The following is a 20,536-nucleotide window of genomic DNA, read 5'->3' as shown; positions in this document are numbered from 1 at the left end:
CTCCACCACTGCTGACCACTGGACCAGGAACAACTCAAATGATACATTGGCAACATCCACAGGCTGATGAAAGGCTAACACGAGATACACCATCTCCATCCAGTCAAACCTGTGGGACATGGGACTAGTGCTGGAGCAGTGTACTGAGCCACAGGCCCATAAGAGGACCACAGTACTAATGATGTTCTAATATAACGCTGCTGTCCTCTGGAACAGGCCCTTCACTGATTGGATGAGCAATGAGAGCAGGGCAAAGAGCTGCAAGTGCCATGCTGTAAAATCAATCAATTGGCCAAGCAGGCAGATCCAGGCTGGCTGGTTTACAGGGAGCAGGCAGATCCAGGCTGGCTGGTTTACAGGGAGCAGGCAGGCAGGCCCCCCCTTACCACACAGGGTTAAGTCCTTACATCGCTCAGCATGGGGTCTAAAACAACCACCTTTGGGTCATTGAATAGAACAACAATTGCATTTGATTATTCAACCAAATTAAACATTGCAAAAGATGATGTACAGTATGTAATGATTTGTCAATTTAACTTCAGTAAAATGGTACTGTGACAGTTCCCTATACCATCCCTGCCTGATAAAAATTCTGAACACCTAGTTTGTCTTCTGCAGCACCCCAGACCTTCATCAGAGAAGGCTTTCATCCTGTGTCCCCTAGTCAGAACATCACCATCCACGGTGGTGCATCAGATCAGCCTCAACACACACACACACACACACACTTCCCCCTGCGGAGGGGCCTACACATGTCTGTTAGTGATCTGCCGGAGATCTGAGGGTCTCTCCGTTCTCACCAGGCCCCCGTGAGAGCTTCCAAGAGGGGCAGCCAGCCCCCCCCCCCCCCTCCTCCCGCCGCTCCACTCTGCTGGTGCTTGCTCTCATTTAACTTCCAGAGTGAAGAGCATTTGCTGCATGAGACACACCCGGGCCAACACACTTGAAGTGCCTCTCCTACATCTCCTGGATGTTGTTAATTAGATATAGCACAATACCAAAGCGCTCCTCTCCGAAAGTGGTGTCAGGGGCTTCTGTCAGAGAGAGAGAGAGAGAGAAAGAGAGAGAGAGAGAGAGCGCAAGCAGCCACAAAGTTGTCAGCAAACGCACTCCCAATGAGGAGGAGAGGGGGAGGGTAGGAGATGATGGTTTTCCCTGCATTTTGGATGTAACAGTGCCTGGGCTGGTCCTTATTGGGGAAATTATTATTGTTTGAAATGGGATTGTCCCATGCCTGCTCAGTTGGAACAGCACATTTTATACATGGGCAGCCAGTCTACCCGACGACAGTGTTGCTCACTGTTTGACTGGCCGCATGGGGACCCAAATTGATTCATAAATGAACGTTGTCTTTCAGTGGCAAAGAGGCCGGGCTAGAATTCAGAGAAATGTGCATGATATTATTTTAATATAAATGAATGACCTATCAGGGATTTTTGTGCATGATCCATTAAGGATGGCATCACAAGCAGGAACTAGGGCTGCGGGGCTATTTGTGGGGAAGATTTGGCCTTGTTAGCATGTAATATGTAATAATATGTGTGATAATGCACGGCTGGGGCTTTAATGGTGTAATGTAGTGTTTTATAAGCAGCACAAGGGAGTGTAAGGGGGGGGGGGGGGGGTTAGAGGACATGCAGTCTCCTTCACCATCTCATTTGTGACAAAGTAGATTTGACTGACAGGGTGGATCCGGTGCTCATTGGACCAGCAACATTTCAATCATTCACTTAATCATCATTTTCCATCGGTCAGAGACACCATTCAACCCAGCAACTAGCATTGGCTTTAAGTATCACCACGTCTCCTTGATATCCCTGGTCATTATATGATCTCAATAATGGTTAAACAACCACATTACAGGAATAGTCAAAACAGCACATGAATATACAGTTGAAGTCGGAAGTTTACATACACCTTAGCCAAATACATTTAAACTCAGTTTTTCACAATTCCTGACATTTAATCCTAGTAAAAAGCCACTGTCTTAGGTCAGTTAGGATCACCACTTTATTTTAAGAATGTGAAATGTCAGAATAATAGTAGAGAGAATTATTTATTTCAGCTTTTATTTATTTCATCACATTCCCAGTGGGTCAGAAGTTTACATGCACTCAATTATTATTTGGTAGCATTGCCTTTAAATTGTTTAACTTGGGTTTAACGTTTCGGTTAGCCTTCCACAAGCTTCCCACAATAAGTTGGGTGAATTTTGGTCCATTCCTCCTTACAGAGCTGGTGTAATTGAGTCAGGTTTGTAGGCCTCCTTGCTCGCACACGCTTTTTCAGTTCTGCCCACAAATTGTCTATAGGATTGAAGTCAGGGCTTTGTGATGGCCACTCCAATACTTTGACTTTGTCAAGCCATTTTGCCACAACTTTGGAAGTATGCTTGGGGTAATAGTCCATTTGGACAACTTCCTGACTGATGTCTTGAGATGTTGCTTCAATATATCCACATAATTTTCATGCCTCATGATGCCATCTATTTTGTGAAGTGCACCAGTCCCTCCTGCAGCAAAGCACCCCCACAACATGATGCTGCCACACCCGTGCTTCATGGTTGGTATGGTGTTCTTTGGCTTGCAAGCCTCCCCCTTTTGCCTCCAAATGTAACGATGGTCATTATGACCAAACAGTTCTATTTTTGTTTCATCCGACCAGAGGACATTCCTCCAAAAAGTACGATCTTTGTCCCCATGTTCAGTTGCAAACCGTAGTCTGTCTTTTTTTATGGTGGTTTTGGAGCAGTGGCTTCTTCCTTGCTGAGCGGCCTTTCAGGTTATGTTGATATAGGACTCGTTTTACTGTGGATATCGATACTTTTGTACCTGTTTCCTCCAGCATCTTCACAAGGTCCTTTGCTGTTGTTCTGGGATTGATTTGCACTTTTCACATTAAAGTACGTTCATCTCTAGGAGACAGAACATGTCTCCTTCCTGAGTGGTATGACGGCTGCGTGGTACCATGGTGTTTATACTTCCGTGCTATTGTTTGTAAATTGCTCCCAAGGATGAACCAGACTTGTGGAGGTCTACAATTTTTTTCTGAGGTCTTAGCTAATTTCTTTTAATTTTCCCATGATGTCAAGCAAAGAGGCACTGAGATTGAAGGTAGGCCTTGAAATACATCCACAGGTACACCTCCAATTGACTCAAATTATGTCAATTAGCCTATCAGAAGCTTCTAAAGCCATGACATAATTTTCTGGAATTTTCCAAACTGTTTAAAGGCACAGTCAACTTAGTGTATGTAAACTTTTGACCCACTGGATTTGTGATACAGTGAATTATAAGTGAAATAATCTGTCTGTAAACAATTGTTGGAAAAATGACTTATGCCATGCACAAAGTAGATGTCCTAACCGACTTGCCAAAACTATAATTTGTTAACAAGAAATGTGTGGAGTGGTTGAAAAACGAGTTTTAATGACTTCAACCTAAATGTATGTAAACATCTGACCTCAACTGTATATTTTAGTGATAAGTGCTATTGACAACTGCACAGTTAATGTGAAACGCTTAACTTGCATGTTCTACCTAACAGCGCAGTAATCAATATAACAAATGTATAACTAATTAAAATATATATATACAATAAAGAAAACATGAGAAATAAGAAATGAAATAGGAAGCTATGGTGGTGCAATGTAAAGTGAGCGCTGTCTCGGAGGCAAACCCAAGATGCAAGTTGTTTTAGAGCAGGGTTCCCCAACTGGCCCCCATGTTCTCTGAGCAATAAAAAAAAAAGTTTATATTTTTTATTGTTGGGCATAAGACTGTCAAAACAAGGGCAAATCCACTCCAAGTGATTTCAATATTGGAAATATGTTCTAAAGTATTCCCAAGCATAATAGAGACATACATGTATGTGCTCGTAAACAAATGTAAGCAAGGTTTTAAATGATTATGTTTTAGTCAAATAGGACATCTGTTTGGGCTTCTTACGGTCAATTTGCAGTCCACAAATGATTGAAAATTTAGTTCTGGCCCCCTGACCCTCCCCTCAATAAAATCATTGTCCCGCGGCTGAATCTACTTGATGATCCATGTTTTAGATCGTCCAAAGAGAGAGAAAGATCTCATTGAATAGTATTCTCCTGCGGCAAAGCGGTGCAGCAACCTGGGAGTCATAAACCCTTCTGAGGTTGGTTTATAAGGAGTATTGATAATATATGAATAACTCATGGGGATGTCCTACTGACTTCCTGACTTCTGATCCGCTCATTACAATAGGACCACCACACAGCCAATAGGAGAAGGGCTAGGAAGAGCAGGATGTCAAGGGCCATGTCTCTATACCTGGTGAATATTAACAATGCTCCCTGCATAATCTACTTCTGCCGAAAGGTTACAGAGTGGAGTGGGAAAGAAAGATACCCACTGGCTGAGTTAGTGAGGGAGAGGGAGTCACTCACTTCAAAAGCTGGTGTCTTACTCATGATAAAGTGTTATAAAATGGCCAAGTTAACGGATTTAAATAGCTGCAAACTTGTAAAAGAAGCGTCCTCTGACTGTCAACTGCGTTTATTTTCAGCAAACTTAACATGTGTAAATATTTGTAAGAACATAACAAGATTCAACAACTGAGCCATAATCTGAACAAGTTCCACAGACATGTGACTAACAGAAATGGAATAACGTGTCCCTGGACAAAAGGGGGGTCAAAATCAAAAGCCACCAGCTGCATTAAGTACTGCAGTGCATCTCCTCCTCGTGGACTGCACCAGATTTGCCAGTTCTTGCTGTGAGATGTTACCCCACTCTTCCACCATGACACCTGCAAGTTCCCGGACATTTCTGGGGGAATGGCCCTAGCCCCATTCCCCGATCCAACAGGTCCCAGACGTGCTCAATGGGATGGAGATCCGGGCTCTTTGCTGGCCATGGCAGAACACTGTTTTGCGGGAAATCCCTGTAACGCACAGCGTTGAGATTGCCTGCAATAACAACAAGCTCCGTCTGATGATGCTGTGACTTCACTCATCAGTGAAGGGCACTTTTTGCCAGTCCTGTCTGGTCCAGCGATGGTGGGTTTGTGCCCATAGGCGAAGTTGTTTCCGGTGATGTCTGGTGAGGACATGCCTTACAACAGGCCTACAGTCTGAGCACTGATGGAGTGATTGTGCAATCCTGGAGTAACTCGGGCAGTTGTTGTTACCATGTACCTGTCCCGCAGGTGTGATGTTCAAATGTACCGATCCTGTGCAGGTGTTGTTACACGTGGTCTGCCATTGCGAGGACGATCAGGAAATTCATTAAAAATCCTACAATGTGATTTTCTGGATTTCTTTTCTCATTTTGTCTGTCATTGTTGAAGTGTACCTATGATGAAAATTACAGGCCTCTCATCTTTTTAAGTGGGAGAACTTGCACAATTGGTGGCTGACTAAATACTTTTTTGCCCCACTGTATATGTGTTTGAATGTGTGCATCTACCAATACTGTACGGCCGTGTGTGTGTGTGTTTGAACTTACGTGTACTGCGAGCACCTCTGTCACGCAGTCATGCGGTGAAGCTTTGTGGGGAATGTCAAATCAGATGGCGTGGTTTAAAGTTGAAAGATTTACTGAAAATGGATTCCAGATGCAGGCTCAAAAACACCAAGTCCCAGTTGTGATGCTCTGAGCAGCTCAGCAGAACTCTGGTGGCAGACAGCCCCTATCCAAGCAGACGCTGAGCAGTAGGCACCCTCTGCTTACCAGCCCTGCGCCCCAATAAAAGTTCATTTCTCCTGCAGCGTGTACTTGTTAACCTCACTTCATGGATTTGATAGAAAATGACTGATGGAAGAAATAGGCTTTTAAAATTGTGGCGAGTAGTTCACGAATGCAAGAAAGGACAGGTTATTAGAGGGAAAGATTGTCTTTGCGCTAAGCAGAGGCCCATCAGTGCCCATTATGGTCCCACATCAACTGCCCAAAAACATGCTCGTTCACCTGGGACCCACCTATTTACACAACAGTCAAGAAGGAGTCTCTCTGCTCTGCAGCTTAAATGCAGCGGTTTTGGGGGAACTTATTCATCATAAATCCTAGACAATAGGGGTGGGGAGAAAGTGTTAAAGGATGCAGGGGGGCGTCAAGTGAAGTTTGTTGTCCGTGTTAATCACGCGATGGAAATGAGGACATACAATGGGAAGGAAATAAGTACTTCAGTTCTGAACATTTTTTCTTCTAAATCAAATGTGATAGAATACGATAGCACACTTTTCCAACAAGAGCAGTGTTGGGTTTAATTTTGATGAAGAAAAAACATTAGAGCAAATTTTTACAAAATATTACATCACACACATTACAGCACAATTGAAAATAATGAATATCGCTATAATCCCGGATATGTTTACTAGTATTTCAAAAACAGTTGAGAAGGCTTATCCAATCGGTTGCGAGGCCATCAGTGTCATTAACTAATATAACATACATATTCATGATGTGTTGCTATGCAAAATAGCAGCTGTCTTTCAATAGCCTACCATCTGTTTAAGGGACTGTAATATTAACTGTTTAGTAAAGAAATACCACACAATAAGGCGTTTGGAAAACAATCGTGATGCTCATTACCTTGAAAGTTTATACACAAAAAATAGGTATTAGTGGTATTTTGATGCGTAGACATTTGTTGATGTGGATGACGGAATGTCCCCTTTAGTATTCGTTCAAAAAGGAGAGGAGAGGAGAGGATGAGGGGGCAGTGAGGTGAACCTGAAGCCAGGCTATGTTTTTTTTAATGAGTGCTTCCTGAAGCCCCAGAGAGGGGAGACCTGGAGGTCCTGTGAACAGCAAGGTGGCATTTCTGACCTCCCTCTGCTGCCGCCACTACCCTGGCTTCCTGACTCTCGCAGACCCCGCTATCTGCAGAGTTTTAACATGCTCCATCCATCCCTCCCTTCCACCTCTCCCTCGCTGTGTCAGCCTGGAACTTTCCTGAAATGCTACTAAGGGCCTGGATATTAGAGTCCAACAGCTGATCACTACTGAGCATCACTGCAGTGGGACTGGGATAGAGATGCTCGAGGTGCTTTGACAGTGGTCCTACTCTCCCTCCCTCTCTCGCCCTGCACTACCCAGGATGTCAAGCGATGCCTCATGTCGGAGATGTTTTCCCACCTAAAATGATGAACACCTTTCAAGTGCTAAAAGTGGAGGTTTTGCTGTTACTGTCAGGTTCACCATTCAACTAAAAGGGTATCCAGTGTTTTTACCACCCTCTCTGGGACAGACTAACGGTGGATGATGATGTTTATAGGGCCAGGATGGTGGTAGTGTTGTATCACTAGCAGGGGAGACGAGGGCTTATGCCCTTGATGGCGTGATTGTCCCTGGACTGTGATGAGCAAGGACACAGTAGTAACAAGGCCCGGCGATGGAACTAATTCAATGAGCAGGACTGATACAAAATCAGTTGAACTTTAATTTAATTTGAGATACTTGCAATCAAGACAGAGGATTTGACTTCTGTGTACTTGGACACCTTTTCCATGTATTTGTTTGAATGTTTCTTACTTTTTTCATGAACAAATCTATACTGAAAGGGATGTTTCATAAGGCCTCAATAAAATAACTTCTATATAACCTACAATTTGCCATACAGCATAAGTCTGTAGCAGTACATTGGTTTCTACATCTAGTGCTGGCTTGAGAAGATGAAGTAACAAAGGTTTGACTGGGAATGCAGTTGAGACACAGAATATCTTAACCATGAAGCTGTCAAGACAACCTCTCCCAGAACATACCCACTTACCCCCATAACGGCGCAACGGAGCAAACCTCCCCAAAACACTGAAGCGTTCACTCAGAGAGCAAAGACCCGCACAAGAACCATCCCTCTTTGATCTGCATGGCACACAAGGTCAACAATGTAACGGTGGTTTGGTTCAAACATGAATAATAGATTTCTACATCTTCACAAAGAAGAGCTGGTTTGAAGATTGCATTCCGTTGCGGTCTGAGAAGACAGGTTCTCCTGAAGGGAAGTTCATCTCAAGCCAGAATTTCAAAACAAAAATGTACTGTAGCTAAGGCCCAAAATAACAAAGGAGCCCTGTGTTGGCTACATAGGGTGAAAGTACGTCTCTGTCTGTGATGGGATTGTGTTCCTCCAGTGGCAAAGACTATACTGTTTAAAGTAGAGTTTAAACTATTGTAGCCATTGAAAATAGATACAGATTGTCTCCATGAAAATGATCTTATTTGTGAAAAGGATTTAACAGTGACTAAGCTACTGATATCATGGGTTTACAGACTGATGCAATAACTCCACAGTAACACATGCTAATGGTTTTCCTAGTGAGAAAATAATTCACGCCTGCCAAAATCTATCAAGTAAAAAGGCTCCAAATCATTATTATTTTCCTGTTTTTTTGAAGAAGGAAAACCTGCAGTCATTCTCAGTTTATAAATCACCGTGGCAATTAACACGCCTTTTCAATAAGCAGGAAAATGCAACATCATTTTCCACAGCAATTAGACAGCCTGATGTAAAGTAACTTGGCTGAGGCACCAGGCATGTTGTATGGCTCCTTCTAGCCTTGCTGGAAGGACTTAACAGGGCTACAGCGGCTGAGCAGCGCATGCTTTGGCTGGGAAAGCAGGACTGGATTTGGGCAAGAGGACATGGTGATGCAATGCTGCCACAGAGAGCGAGCTGGCCTCCTCTCCCCCTCTCCTCTCCGTTCCTCTCTTAACCCCTTACCCTGTCCTCTTCTCTGCTCTCCTGTCCTCTCATCACATCGCCTCTCTCGCTAAAGAAAACCCACTCCCTTTTTCTTCTGTCTGATTACCAGCACAGTAATAACCTCACATAAAGCCCTCTGCAGACAGACAACATTTGCAGACAGACAACATTCGCTCTCTCCACCCCTCACCCCTCGTTCCTCGTCCGGACTGCCCAGCATTAGAACCCAGATATGCAAAGCAGCCAGAGCCCGATGCCTGTCACCGGCTAATCACCACAACGATGATAGATGATGTTTATTTTGTGATGATGAAACGCAGCCCCCCGACTGATGATAATTGTAATAAAAAGGACAGATCAAGCCTCTAAAGTTAAATAATCAGGCAATAATTTGCATTAATGTCTGGTTGGGGTGTCGGGGGCCTTGACAGCTAGCTAGGGCCCCCGCGCCGCTCTGGCTTGTTAGGACGAGTCCACCTTCAAGCGCACCCATTGCCCTTGGCCTCCAGAGAATGATTGTCTTATGATGACGGTCACTATCATTAGGACTCATTACTGACCTTGAGAAAGATAGCCTGGACTTTGCGTCAATCTCACTGGGCACAAGACGTCAATTCAACGTATATTCCGTGTTGGTTCAACGTTTTTTTTTCTCATTCAAATGACGTGGAAACAACGTTGATTCAACCATGTGCACAGTGGGACGTATTCAACATAGTTTCCTCAACAACATAAAGCGTCTTGATATCTGGAATGACTGAATTGCTCATATCTGTACTCCATTGGTTAGTTAGTTTCCAGCCATTATTATGAGCCGTCCTCCCCTCAGCAGCCTCCACTGCTGTTCTCATTTTATACCGATTTAGTAGGTATTTCCAACATGCACCAATTGTCAGTAAGTACGTCCTTTTCTACGGTCGTTTCTTTCGATAAATATATACAGTAGTATCATCCTACCAAAGTTAGACACTGACCATTCATCTGACCCTCCATCTGTCCAACACCACAGACGAGAGTGACCTGAACCACAGACGTTCCAGTTGAACAAGTCCTTGAACCCCTTGAGCAGAGCAATGTTCACTAGATGACAAAGCAGCCAAGGACTTGGAAACATTTGCCTCAGCCAGTTCAGTTGTCCTGTTTTTACTAAGTGTTTGAACCGAGGGGTCTCCAAGGGAAACGGAGCCTCTGGTGGAGGGCCAGCTGGACTAAAAAGAAGAAGACATAAAAGTTGTAGAAAAAGTAGGGAAGAGGCTAATGGGGCTCCACTCCTTTTAAGTGTGAAGTACCAGAGGAATAGACGAATGTGGAGAATTCCCCACATGCACCAATTGACATTGAGGAGGAACACTGTTAATTTTCTCCTTTTCGGTCTTTTGGCTGAGGAACTTTCAAACCTGTGTTTAAATAGGACTGAGGCTGAAGTTAAACAATATCCTAAAATGAATACAGTGTTGACATCCATCAACTAACGGAGATACTGGATTGAGACAAAATCATGTTTTTGTTTTGTTTTGTGGTGTATCAATTATGCTTATTTTAAGATATTCTCTTGAAGATAAGAATAGTATGTGTTGTACTCTATGCATAATACATGAGGTGAATTTATACTTTAACTAGCATCAATTCGTACACATTTCCTTGGAGAGATAAGAAATTCTACAAATTAAATGAAACAAAATGGTCCTTTTTGTCCTTTCTATTTTTACCACAGATGTCGATGTCATAGGGAGGATTTATGTGTTTGCATTCATTTAGAGGATTGTTGAAACAAAATGTGATCCTCCTTCCACTCATATCACCTTCATGAATATTCAGTAGCCTCTGAGCACTGAGGGGGAAAACAAACAAAAAACAAACACAATTATCACAAGTGGCAATTTCAACCAGATGTCTGTAGGATTTGCCGGGCTGCGGCTACGGTAACTACAGTGTTTGATGGAGAACAAGCGTTCCAGAATCCTCCGTCCAGCCAATCGGAGAAGCTCTGGGGGTTCTAATGACCCCTAGGTCAGAGGGGTCACCAGAGTAAAAAGCAGATCTGAGAAACGGCGGGCCCATTGCCAAGACAGGCCCATAAATCCCCTCTCTCAGAGGAAGCAATCTTGTATTATGCTGTTAAATCAAACTATAATCACAGCCTTGCATTGTGCTGCTGGCCCCGACCCATGGCGCAGAGAGGAAGCTACAATACGGAAAGAGATCAATTAGCCTGTGAGCTGAGGAGGAAAATAATGTGCTGCTCTGAGAGAGAGAGAGATACACAGAGAGAGAGAGATATACATAGAGAGAGAGAGAGAGAGAGAGAGAGAGAGAGAGAGAGAGAGAGAGAGAGAGAGAGATACACAGAGAGAGAGAGAGGGAGAGAGAGAGAGAGAGAGAGAGAGAGAGAGAGAGAGAGAGAGAGAGATACACAGAGAGAGAGAGAGGGAGAGAGAGAGAGAGAGAGAGAGAGGGAGAGAGAGAGAGAGAGAGATTGTTCTGTTGCTTCGCAAAAATACATTTTGTCAGCTTTACCAATCTTTTTTATAAATAATGAATAAATAAAATCACTTATTTTCTGCATTAAAAATACTAAACTAATCATTTTATATGAATATATAGATCCTAAATGATAACATAACCTCAGCAAAAAAAGAAATGTCCCTTTTAAGGACCCTGTCTTTCAAAGATAATTCATAAAAATGCAAATAACTTCACAGATCTTCATTGTAAAGGGTTTAAACACTGTTTCCCATGCTTGTTCAATGAACCATAAACAACGAATGAACATGCACCTGTGGAACGGACGTTAAGACACTAACAGCGCACAGACGGTAGGCAATTAAGGTCACAGTTATGAAAACTTAGGACACTAAAGAGGCCTTTTTACTGACTTTGAAAAACACCAAAAGAAAGATGCCCAGGGTCCCTGCTCATCTGCGTGAACGTGCCTTAGGCAGATGTGGTCAGGGCAAAACATTGCAATGTCCGTACTGTGAGACACCTAAGACAGCGCTACAGGGAGACAGGACGGACAGCTGATCGTCCTCGCAATGGCAGACCACATATAACAACACCTACACAGGATCGGTACATCTGCGGGACAGGTACAGGATGGCAACAACAACTGCCCGAGTTACACCACGAACGCCCAATCCCTGCATCAGTGCTCAGACTGTCCGCAATAGGCTGAGAGAGGCTGGACTGAGGGCTTGTAGGCCTGTTGTAAGGCAGGTCCTCACCAGATATCACCGGCAACAACGTCACCTATGGGCACAAACGCACTGTAGCTGGAACAGACAGGACTGGCAAAAAGTGCTCTTCACTGACAGGTCACGGTTTTGTCTCACCAGGGGTGATGGTTGGATTCGCGTTTATCGTCAAAGGAATGAGCTTTACACCGAGACCTGTACTTTGGAGTGGGATCGATTTGGAGGGGGAGGGTCCGTCATGGTCTGGGGCGGTGTGTCACAGCATCATCAGACGGAGCTTGTTGTCATTGCAGGCAATCTCAACGCTGTGCGTTACAGGGATTTCCCGCAAGACAGGAATGTCAGTGTTCTGCCATGGCCAGCAAAGAGCCCGGATCTCCATCCCATTGAGCACGTCTGGGACCTGTTGGATCAAAGGGTGAGGGCTAGGGCCATTCCCCCAGAAATGTCCGGGAACTTGCAGGTGTCATGGTGGAAGAGTGGGGTAACATCTCACAGCAAGAACTGGCAAATCTGGTGCAGTCCACGAGGAGGAGATGCACTGCAGTACTTAATGCAGCTGGTGGCCACACCAGATACCGACTGTTACTTTTGATTTTGACCCCCCCTCTGTCCAGGGCTGTTAGTCAAATGCCTGTAGAACTTGTTCAGTTTATGTCTCAGTTGTTGAATCTTGCTATGTTCATACAAATATTTACATCTGTTAAATTTGCTGAAAATAAACGCAATTGACAGTGAGAGGACGTTTCTTTTTTTGCTGAGTTTATATCTACTTCGAAGTGCTCACTGTAAGTTGAGAGAACATTATACAGACAGAATAACAAAAACATATTCTATAGCCTATGAATGAAATGGTGTTGATCCATTGTAGAATGCATGTTCAACAGGTTGAAGTGTTGTCAACTTAGAGCAGTCTAGTTCAATTTAGCAGCCCTTAAGCTCTCTCTAGTGGACACACATGGAACAGCTTTAAGTCACGAACAAATTTGACAGAAGGCCTTTAAGACATTTGCCATACTGTACATACAGTGAGTAGATTGATTATAGTGTAATTACAGTGTAATTAAATCACTACTTTAAAAATATATACAATATCAGTCAAAAGTTGACACACATACTCATTGAAGAGTTTTTTTTTTTACAAGAGTGTGCAAAGCTGTCATCAAGGCAAAGGGTGGCTACTTTGAAGATTCTCAAATATAAAATATATTTTGATTTGTTTAACACTTTTTTGGTTACTACATGATTCCATATGTGTTATTTCATAGTTTTGACGTCATCACTATTATTGTACAATGTAGAAAATAGTCAAATTAAAGAAAAACCCTTGAATGAGTAGGTGTGTCCAACCTTTTGAATGAGTAGGTGTGTCCAACCTTTTGAATGAGTAGGTGTGTCCAACCTTTTGAATGAGTAGGTGTGTCCAACCTTTTGAATGAGTAGGTGTGTCCAACCTTTTGAATGAGTAGGTGTGTCCAACCTTTTGAATGTAGGTGTGTCCAACCTTTTGAATGAGTAGGTGTGTCCAACCTTTTGAATGAGTAGGTGTGTCCAACCTTTTGAATAAGTAGGTGTGTCCAACCTTTTGAATGTAGGTGTGTCCAACCTTTTGAATGTAGGTGTGTCCAACCTTTTGAATGAGTAGGTGTGTCCAACCTTTTGAATGAGTAGGTGTGTCCAACCTTTTGAATGTAGGTGTGTCCAACCTTTTGAATAAGTAGGTGTGTCCAACCTTTTGAATATAGGTGTGTCCAACCTTTTGAATGTAGGTGTGTCCAACCTTTTGAATGAGTAGGTGTATCCAACCTTTTGAATGAGTAGGTGTGTCCAACCTTTTGAATAAGTAGGTGTGTCCAACCTTTTGAATATAGGTGTGTCCAACCTTTTGAATGTAGGTGTGTCCAACCTTTTGAATGAGTAGGTGTATCCAACCTTTTGAATGAGTAGGTGTGTCCAACCTTTTGAATGTAGGTGTGTCCAACCTTTTGAATGTAGGTGTGTCCAACCTTTTGAATGGTACTGTATATTTCACATCACACATCTTCAGAAGGGATACAATCATTAACAGGCATTGAATTAGAGTGTTTGTAAGGTGTTCTAGTTTTTTTTTTTTATCGTCAGATTGAATTATTTTCTACGGAATATCCTTTTAACTAGAAGTGGCTCTCTGCTGGCTTGAAATGACATGACATGTGGTGTGTTCAGACTGCTTAAAACACTGACTATCACATCAATCCCTGAATCCTACTTTGTTCCAGTTTCTTATCATCCTGAATAATAAAACAGAGAAATTCACCTCCTGGATTCCCAGATCAGCAGACATCTAGTGTCAGTTTGACACTGGTGCTGATCTGCTCTCTACAGCTGGGGGACTAAGCCAGGGGCCTGATGAGGGCCCTTCCATATTAAACAGGCAGATTAGACACGTTAAACGGAGGGCAGCCTGGAGAGGTGCTGTTACCGAGACCTCCGGGGTCCTGCTGCTCATCAGGCAAGTACGGTAGTGCAGTCACACACACACACACACACACAACAGGAAGGAAACCTCTCCTCTCTCCCCCACTGCCTGCTATGCCTCACTGTCTTCCTCTCCTCACTGACCTCTTAGTCTGCCAGCGTCTGCTGCCGCGGTAATGCTACCACCATTCCCATCATGCACAGGGGCATACGAGCTCCCATGAGTCCCCACACCGCTCCCTGCCATCTGCCGTGATTTATAGAAAATGGCCGATGATTTATGGCCTAGTCATCTCACAATGAAGTTGTTTTCTTTCATTATGGCGACCTCCCGACCCAGCCGCCACTCCCCTGCATGCTTGGGGAAATGTGTGCTAATCATACACCATAAAGATCTTTAAACAGAAGGGGGGGGGGGGGGGGGGCAGTGGAAATGGAAGGGGCTTTTATAAAATTAATTTCAACAGCGTGTGAATACTAATAGAGCCGAGTAGAGCAGACCTTGGTGGCGGCGTGTCGGAGATGAGACGCGGCCACCGCAGAGAGATACCGGCCTTAATGAGACTGTTTTAGGTTATTAAGGACGGTGGAGACGAGGTAGCTGCCTGACAGGCCGCGCACCGTAGCTCCTGCACCGTTTCTCCTTCAGCTTTTTGATCTCGAATTGAAAAAGGACCTTTTTGGAGTCTTGGGTGATCCAGAAGAGTTCAAAGATGAATGCCTAGTTAAAGCTGGTAAAACCTGGATGTCTCAACGGTCACACATTTGCCCCAATGTTAATTTGATCATATGCTGCTGATTGTAACAAACAATACAGGGAATCCACTTCAAAGCTGGCCAGCCTACTAACACTTTCTTTTTTTTTATCACTAATGAGGCAGGTGGCGATAGTGTTTTTCCACTCTTTATTGGTGAGTCTTCAGATGACTGGAGAACGCACACAAACCAAGGATGCGGCAGTGACAAATGAGCGTCTGCGGTCTCATTGCTGATTCACCACATCCCTAGTGTAATGGTCTGTGCCCTCTATCCTACCCCTGATTGGGGAAGGCTACGGTGCACCTGTGAGCCCATAAGAGCAGCAGGACAGCTAATAACTGTTCAATTCAACTTTCAGTTTGCCTCCTCTAATGCCGTGTACACTAGCACGCGGTGCCGCGCAGTGAAACGCCGCTTCCCATTCGTTTTCAATGGAAGGAAAGCGGTTAGAAGCAGAGGACCGTGGTAGCCTACTTTTGCACCCAAAATTATTTCAAAAAATATATATATTAAATACACAGAGGATGCTTTTTTCCTCTCAAGAAAATGCAAACAGCGCCATCTGCTGCTATTCCCATGTCCTGCAGGAGATTTTTTTTCTCCCACATTCTCGGGAAGATACTGTACATCTGCTCTCAATTTATACTTCAAATATACAACACATGTGATTACATGCTTCGGACAGGGACTGAAGCCGGTTTATTTCAAGTTTAAATTTCAACTAATTCTATCACGGGTGAAAGAAGTGAACAAAACATGAAATATGTACAGTCATAACACACAGAAAATATAACAGACGGCATATAAATATAGGTACGGGAGGGATAAAACAATGACTGAAGCTAAACAGAAGAAGCATGCATTGTAAATGGTTCACAAGGAATAGAACAGCCAAGCCAATATTACATCTGTGGGAAAATACTGCCATTAAACTATTGGCTTTATTTACAGCAGCCTTGGGATGCATCCCAAATGGAACCTTATGCCCTATATAGGGCACTACTTTTGACCGGGTCCCACAAGGCTCTGGTCAAAAGTAGTGCACTGGGTAGGGAATCGGGTGCCACTTGGGACATAACCTTGGTCTTCGACGCAACACCTTTCCTGTCTAATTCATGATGTATAATACAGCATTTTGAAATAGGGGCAAAAAAACCAACAATTCAAAAGCAGTATTCAGAAGCTATTAGTATGGATTAGTATTGCAGGTATACTGTAAAAAAAACTAAAACAAGGCACAAGCAAATACACACTCAAGATACATGGCTTGAGGATAATAGGGTTTGGTTTTTGATACAGGCCAGTGTGTGCACACAGCATACAATTACAGTATAGTATACAATGTTTGGTCTGTTAAATCAGCCCTAGCTTGGTAGCTGTGATGGATATCCATAGTGTGTGTGTTATATAATACAAGCTGACCAGACATTCATAGATTAGAAGCAACGTTTCTTCAACATAAAGTCGCAGTTGGGAATGTTAGTTAATCATTGAGGTTTGCTGGGTATAATATTGCATGTTCCCTCGCATGCAAACGAGGTCTCTCTCGGACTCTCTTTTTATAACAAGTTTCTGAATCAATGATTAAAAGTACTGTACAAAACACTCATTTTGAGTTTCATTTTTGATTCAATTGCAACAGGCAAGTCTAACAAAAGAAATACTGTGTTTGTATTTGACAACATTTTGTACTTGGTCATAGCCATAGCTGATAAAATTGCTGAGTTCTCACATTTGAGAAAAAGAGAAACATTGTGCACTGTTACAGTACATTTTAACAGTCAATGTAGTGAAACTGTACTACAGAAACAGTAAGGCCCGATAGTGTTCTCAGTAACAAGCCACCTTGATCTGGACTTTTAACAAGGGATGGGCTCAATTCCTTTCAATCAAATCAGGAAGTAAACTGAAATTGCAATTTCATTTTTTATCCCCATAGACAATCATTGAGGAAAATTGGGAATTGGAATTCCTGAATGGACTGAATTGAAATGGAATTGACCCCAACTCTGAATTCTAGTTCTAACCGAAACAACTGTAACCTTTAACATTCATAATAAGGAGAGTAAAATACATTAGGTTTAACGCCATGATTAGTATTTCTAAAGCAGCAGTAACATTTCATAGGTGCGCATAAAAATGACATCTATACATTTCAAACAAGGACGGTTTAACTTACAATGGTCATTTACAGTGCTTTGACAAAAAAATGTATCCAAGTAGTTGGATTTTTTGTAACTAATTCATTATTGCTGGATTCAATTTAAAATACATATTTTTTTTCCCCCTGTCTTTAAATTGTAAAAAATAATAATATTTGCACTGGCACTTAAAATGTCCTTAAGATTATCGACTAATATGTCAGATTGTCATTGTCTTTCTACTATGTGACGAATAGGTACTGCCCATATTTCGATTTTAGACTAAATACTTCACATTTGAAAATTCTAGGACTCATACATTTGCAAGAATACTTCAGATCCCAGTAGTTTTGACTCATTACAACGTGGCCCGAATGTTAAAGCACAAAGAAACAGCAGACTCAAAACGCCACCAACTCAACCAATAACTCCCCTTCCATAATAATAATGTATGAAGGGTGAGACTGTAATCCTTGTGAAAAAGGAAAACATTCCTTCACTAGTTGTTGGGCCCAAACCACAGTCAAAACACAGGTGTTACACACAGAAGCAGTTTACAACACAGCTTTTCACTGCATGTACTAATCATTGGCCAGCCAAATGATCTTCTCCCACTAATGGAAATGAACGTTTTTTTTTTTTTAGATTCTCACTAACTAAGAAATTCTATCGCTTCACAAGAATTATTCTTTAAAATACAGGCTTAAAAACATAGCATCGTCACTAAGAACAAATTCTTCAGACGGCAAATACTACAGGACAATTACTATCAAAATCGTCATTTTTAAACTGCCCCTTTACAAATAGCACGTTTCCAAATAAGCCCATCTGTCCATCGCGAGAAGGAACAGAGGCAATGAGGCGGTCGTGTGCAGAGCGACACTCTGCTTCCATCAACATTAAATCCTTTCAGACGGTTTAAAAAGGACTCCGGTTTCATTCAAAGCTCTTTACATTCATTCGACTAGGTCTGAAGTAGTGTATCTTAATAAAAAAGGTGGAATAAACGTATTTACAAGACGACAAAACAGCAGGAAATAAAATACTGATTGCAACAGGCATAGGGTTTCCCAACCAGGAACAGCCTACAGCCTTTATTAGAATACATTAAACCACAAGGAGGTCTGGAAAGAAAGATTGAGGCACAACTGTTTCCCTATCTGGGTCACGTTCATTAGGGCACGCCACGGAAAATATTTCAAAACGGTAAAAATAAAATAAAATTAGTGTTTCTTATTGGACCAGTAGTCCAGGTAGTCCCTTCCTGTTTCATTCTGTTTTGCACCATTTGGTGCCCTATGAACATAACCCTGTACTGTATGTACCTGCACACACATGGATGAAGCCGGAGGGCCATGCTCATTAGTATGAGGAGATGTCTGAAGAGCTGCTGCTGTTGCTGGTGGATGTCTGGGCTCTCTTTATGTACAAGTTCAGCAGCTTCATCTGATGGGATAGTAAAGATGCTGAATGAAACCAACACATGACGTTTCAAGATATTGAAAAACATTCTGCAACCAGTAGATCTTGAAAAAAAAAAGAAGGGAGTTAAAGACATTGTCTGCATCCTAAATGGCACCCTATTTCCTAGTGCACTACATAAGGAATAGGGTGCCATTTGAGACCGACCCAGACAGGGCGCTGAGATGAGAGGGTAGCGTACCTTGCTTCCTGTGAGCTGGGCCAGGTAGGGCTTCAGCTCTTCACCGATGACAGAGTAGACAGCCACCAGACAGAACACACTGGCCTTCCTCACACTGCTCTCTGTGTTGTCATACCCCTGTACACAGAGAGACATCAGAACAATATTAGACATACACCGAGTACAGCAAACATCAGGAACACCTTCCTAATATTGAGTTTCAGCCCCCCCCCCCCCCTTTTGCGTCAGGGCATGGACTCTACAAGGTCTCGAAAGCGTTTCACAGGGATGCTGGCCCATGTTGACTCCAATGCTTCCCACAGTTGTGTAAAGTAGGCTTGATGTCCTTTGGGTGGTGGACCATTCTTGATACACACGGAAAACTGTTGAGTGTGAAAAACCCAGCAGCGTTGCAGTTCTTGACACAAACCGGTGCGCCAAGCACCTACTACCAATCTCCGTTCAAAGGCACTTCAATATTTTGTATTTGCCAATTTCACCCTCTGAATGGCACACATACACAATCCATGTCTCAAGGCTTAACATTCCTTCTACAACCTGCCTCCTCCCCTTCATCTACACGGATTGAAGTGGATTCAACAGGTGACATCAATAAGGGATCATAGCATTCACCTGGTCAGTCTATATCACGGAAAGAGCAGGTGTCCTTAATGTTTTGTATATACTCAGTGTCTAGACAGTGTGGCATAATCCCAAGGACAGAAAGTCATTATCTTATGTAACTAAACCCCAAGCATCAACACTTTACTGGAAGTAGATGCATATCAAGTGCTTCTATTTGAAGTAGATACATTTCAAGTGCTTCTATTCCGTGTCCACCAATCAGTAAGCACATCAATAAATCAACCAATGGACTAACCAATCATTCAACTTGACCTATAAAGCCCTTTTTACCTGCAGTAGTCCTGGTATGATGTCAGGCAGCAGCTGGTGGAGTGACTCCTTGGTGATGCGTTCGATCACCTTGGTCTGCATCTTGATGGAAGCCAGGTTGATGGGGTAGTCAGCCGTCTGGACGATGGGACACAGCACCTTGATACACTGCTCTGGGTGGATGGAGCCAGCCAGGGTGGAGGCTGACTCCTCTGCTGCCCGCACAACCTGGGTAGAGAGGGAAGGGTAGAGTGAGGAGGGTGAAATGGTTGATCATGGAATGGATTCATTTTGGTTTATTGGCAGAGAAGGGTACATGTACAGTACCAGTCAAAAGTTTGGACAGACCTACTCATTCATGGGTTTTTCTTTATTTTGACTATTTTCAACATTGTAGAATATTAGTGAAGACCGAAGAACTATGAAATAACACATGTAGTAACCAAAAAAGTGTTAAACAAATCAAACTAGATTTTATATTTGAGATTCTTCAAAGTAGCCACCCTTTGCCTTGATGACAGCTTTGCACACTCTTGGCATTCTCCCAACCAGCTTCATGAGGTAGTCACCTGGAATGCATTTCAATTAACAGGTGTGCCTTGTTAAAAGCTAATTTGTGGAATTTCTTGAGCCAATCAGTTGTGTTGTGACAAGTTAGGGGTGGTATACAGAAGAAAGCCCTATTTGGTAAAAGACCAAGTCCATATTATGGCAAGAACAGCTGAAATAAGCAAGGAGAAATGACAGTCCATCATAACTTTAAGACACGAAGG

General features: G+C 42.9%; 1 protein-coding gene across 50 annotated transcripts in view; it reads right to left on the bottom strand.

Moving 5' to 3' along the window:
• Nucleotides 1-15,751: 15,751 nt before the first annotated feature.
• LOC110495884 (CLIP-associating protein 1-B) overlaps nucleotides 15,752-20,536 on the bottom strand; it is a 40,543-nt gene continuing 35,758 nt past the window's right edge. For all 50 annotated transcript variants that reach the window (XM_036952376.2, XM_036952381.2, XM_090208181.1 and 47 more), the window contains 3 exons: nucleotides 19,785-19,991; nucleotides 18,891-19,007; nucleotides 15,752-18,673 (listed from right to left, as the gene is read on the bottom strand). In XM_036952376.2, the coding sequence (XP_036808271.1) occupies nucleotides 18,590-18,673; nucleotides 18,891-19,007; nucleotides 19,785-19,991 (408 nt within the window). In that variant the 3' untranslated portion in view covers nucleotides 15,752-18,589. The remainder of the gene's footprint in view (nucleotides 18,674-18,890; nucleotides 19,008-19,784; nucleotides 19,992-20,536) is intronic.

This window comes from Oncorhynchus mykiss, chromosome 18 (assembly GCF_057628025.1).
Source record: "Oncorhynchus mykiss isolate SJ-2025 chromosome 18, ASM5762802v1, whole genome shotgun sequence".
Lineage (NCBI taxonomy): Eukaryota > Metazoa > Chordata > Actinopteri > Salmoniformes > Salmonidae > Oncorhynchus > Oncorhynchus mykiss.
This window is presented reverse-complemented; position numbering and strand designations above follow the sequence as displayed.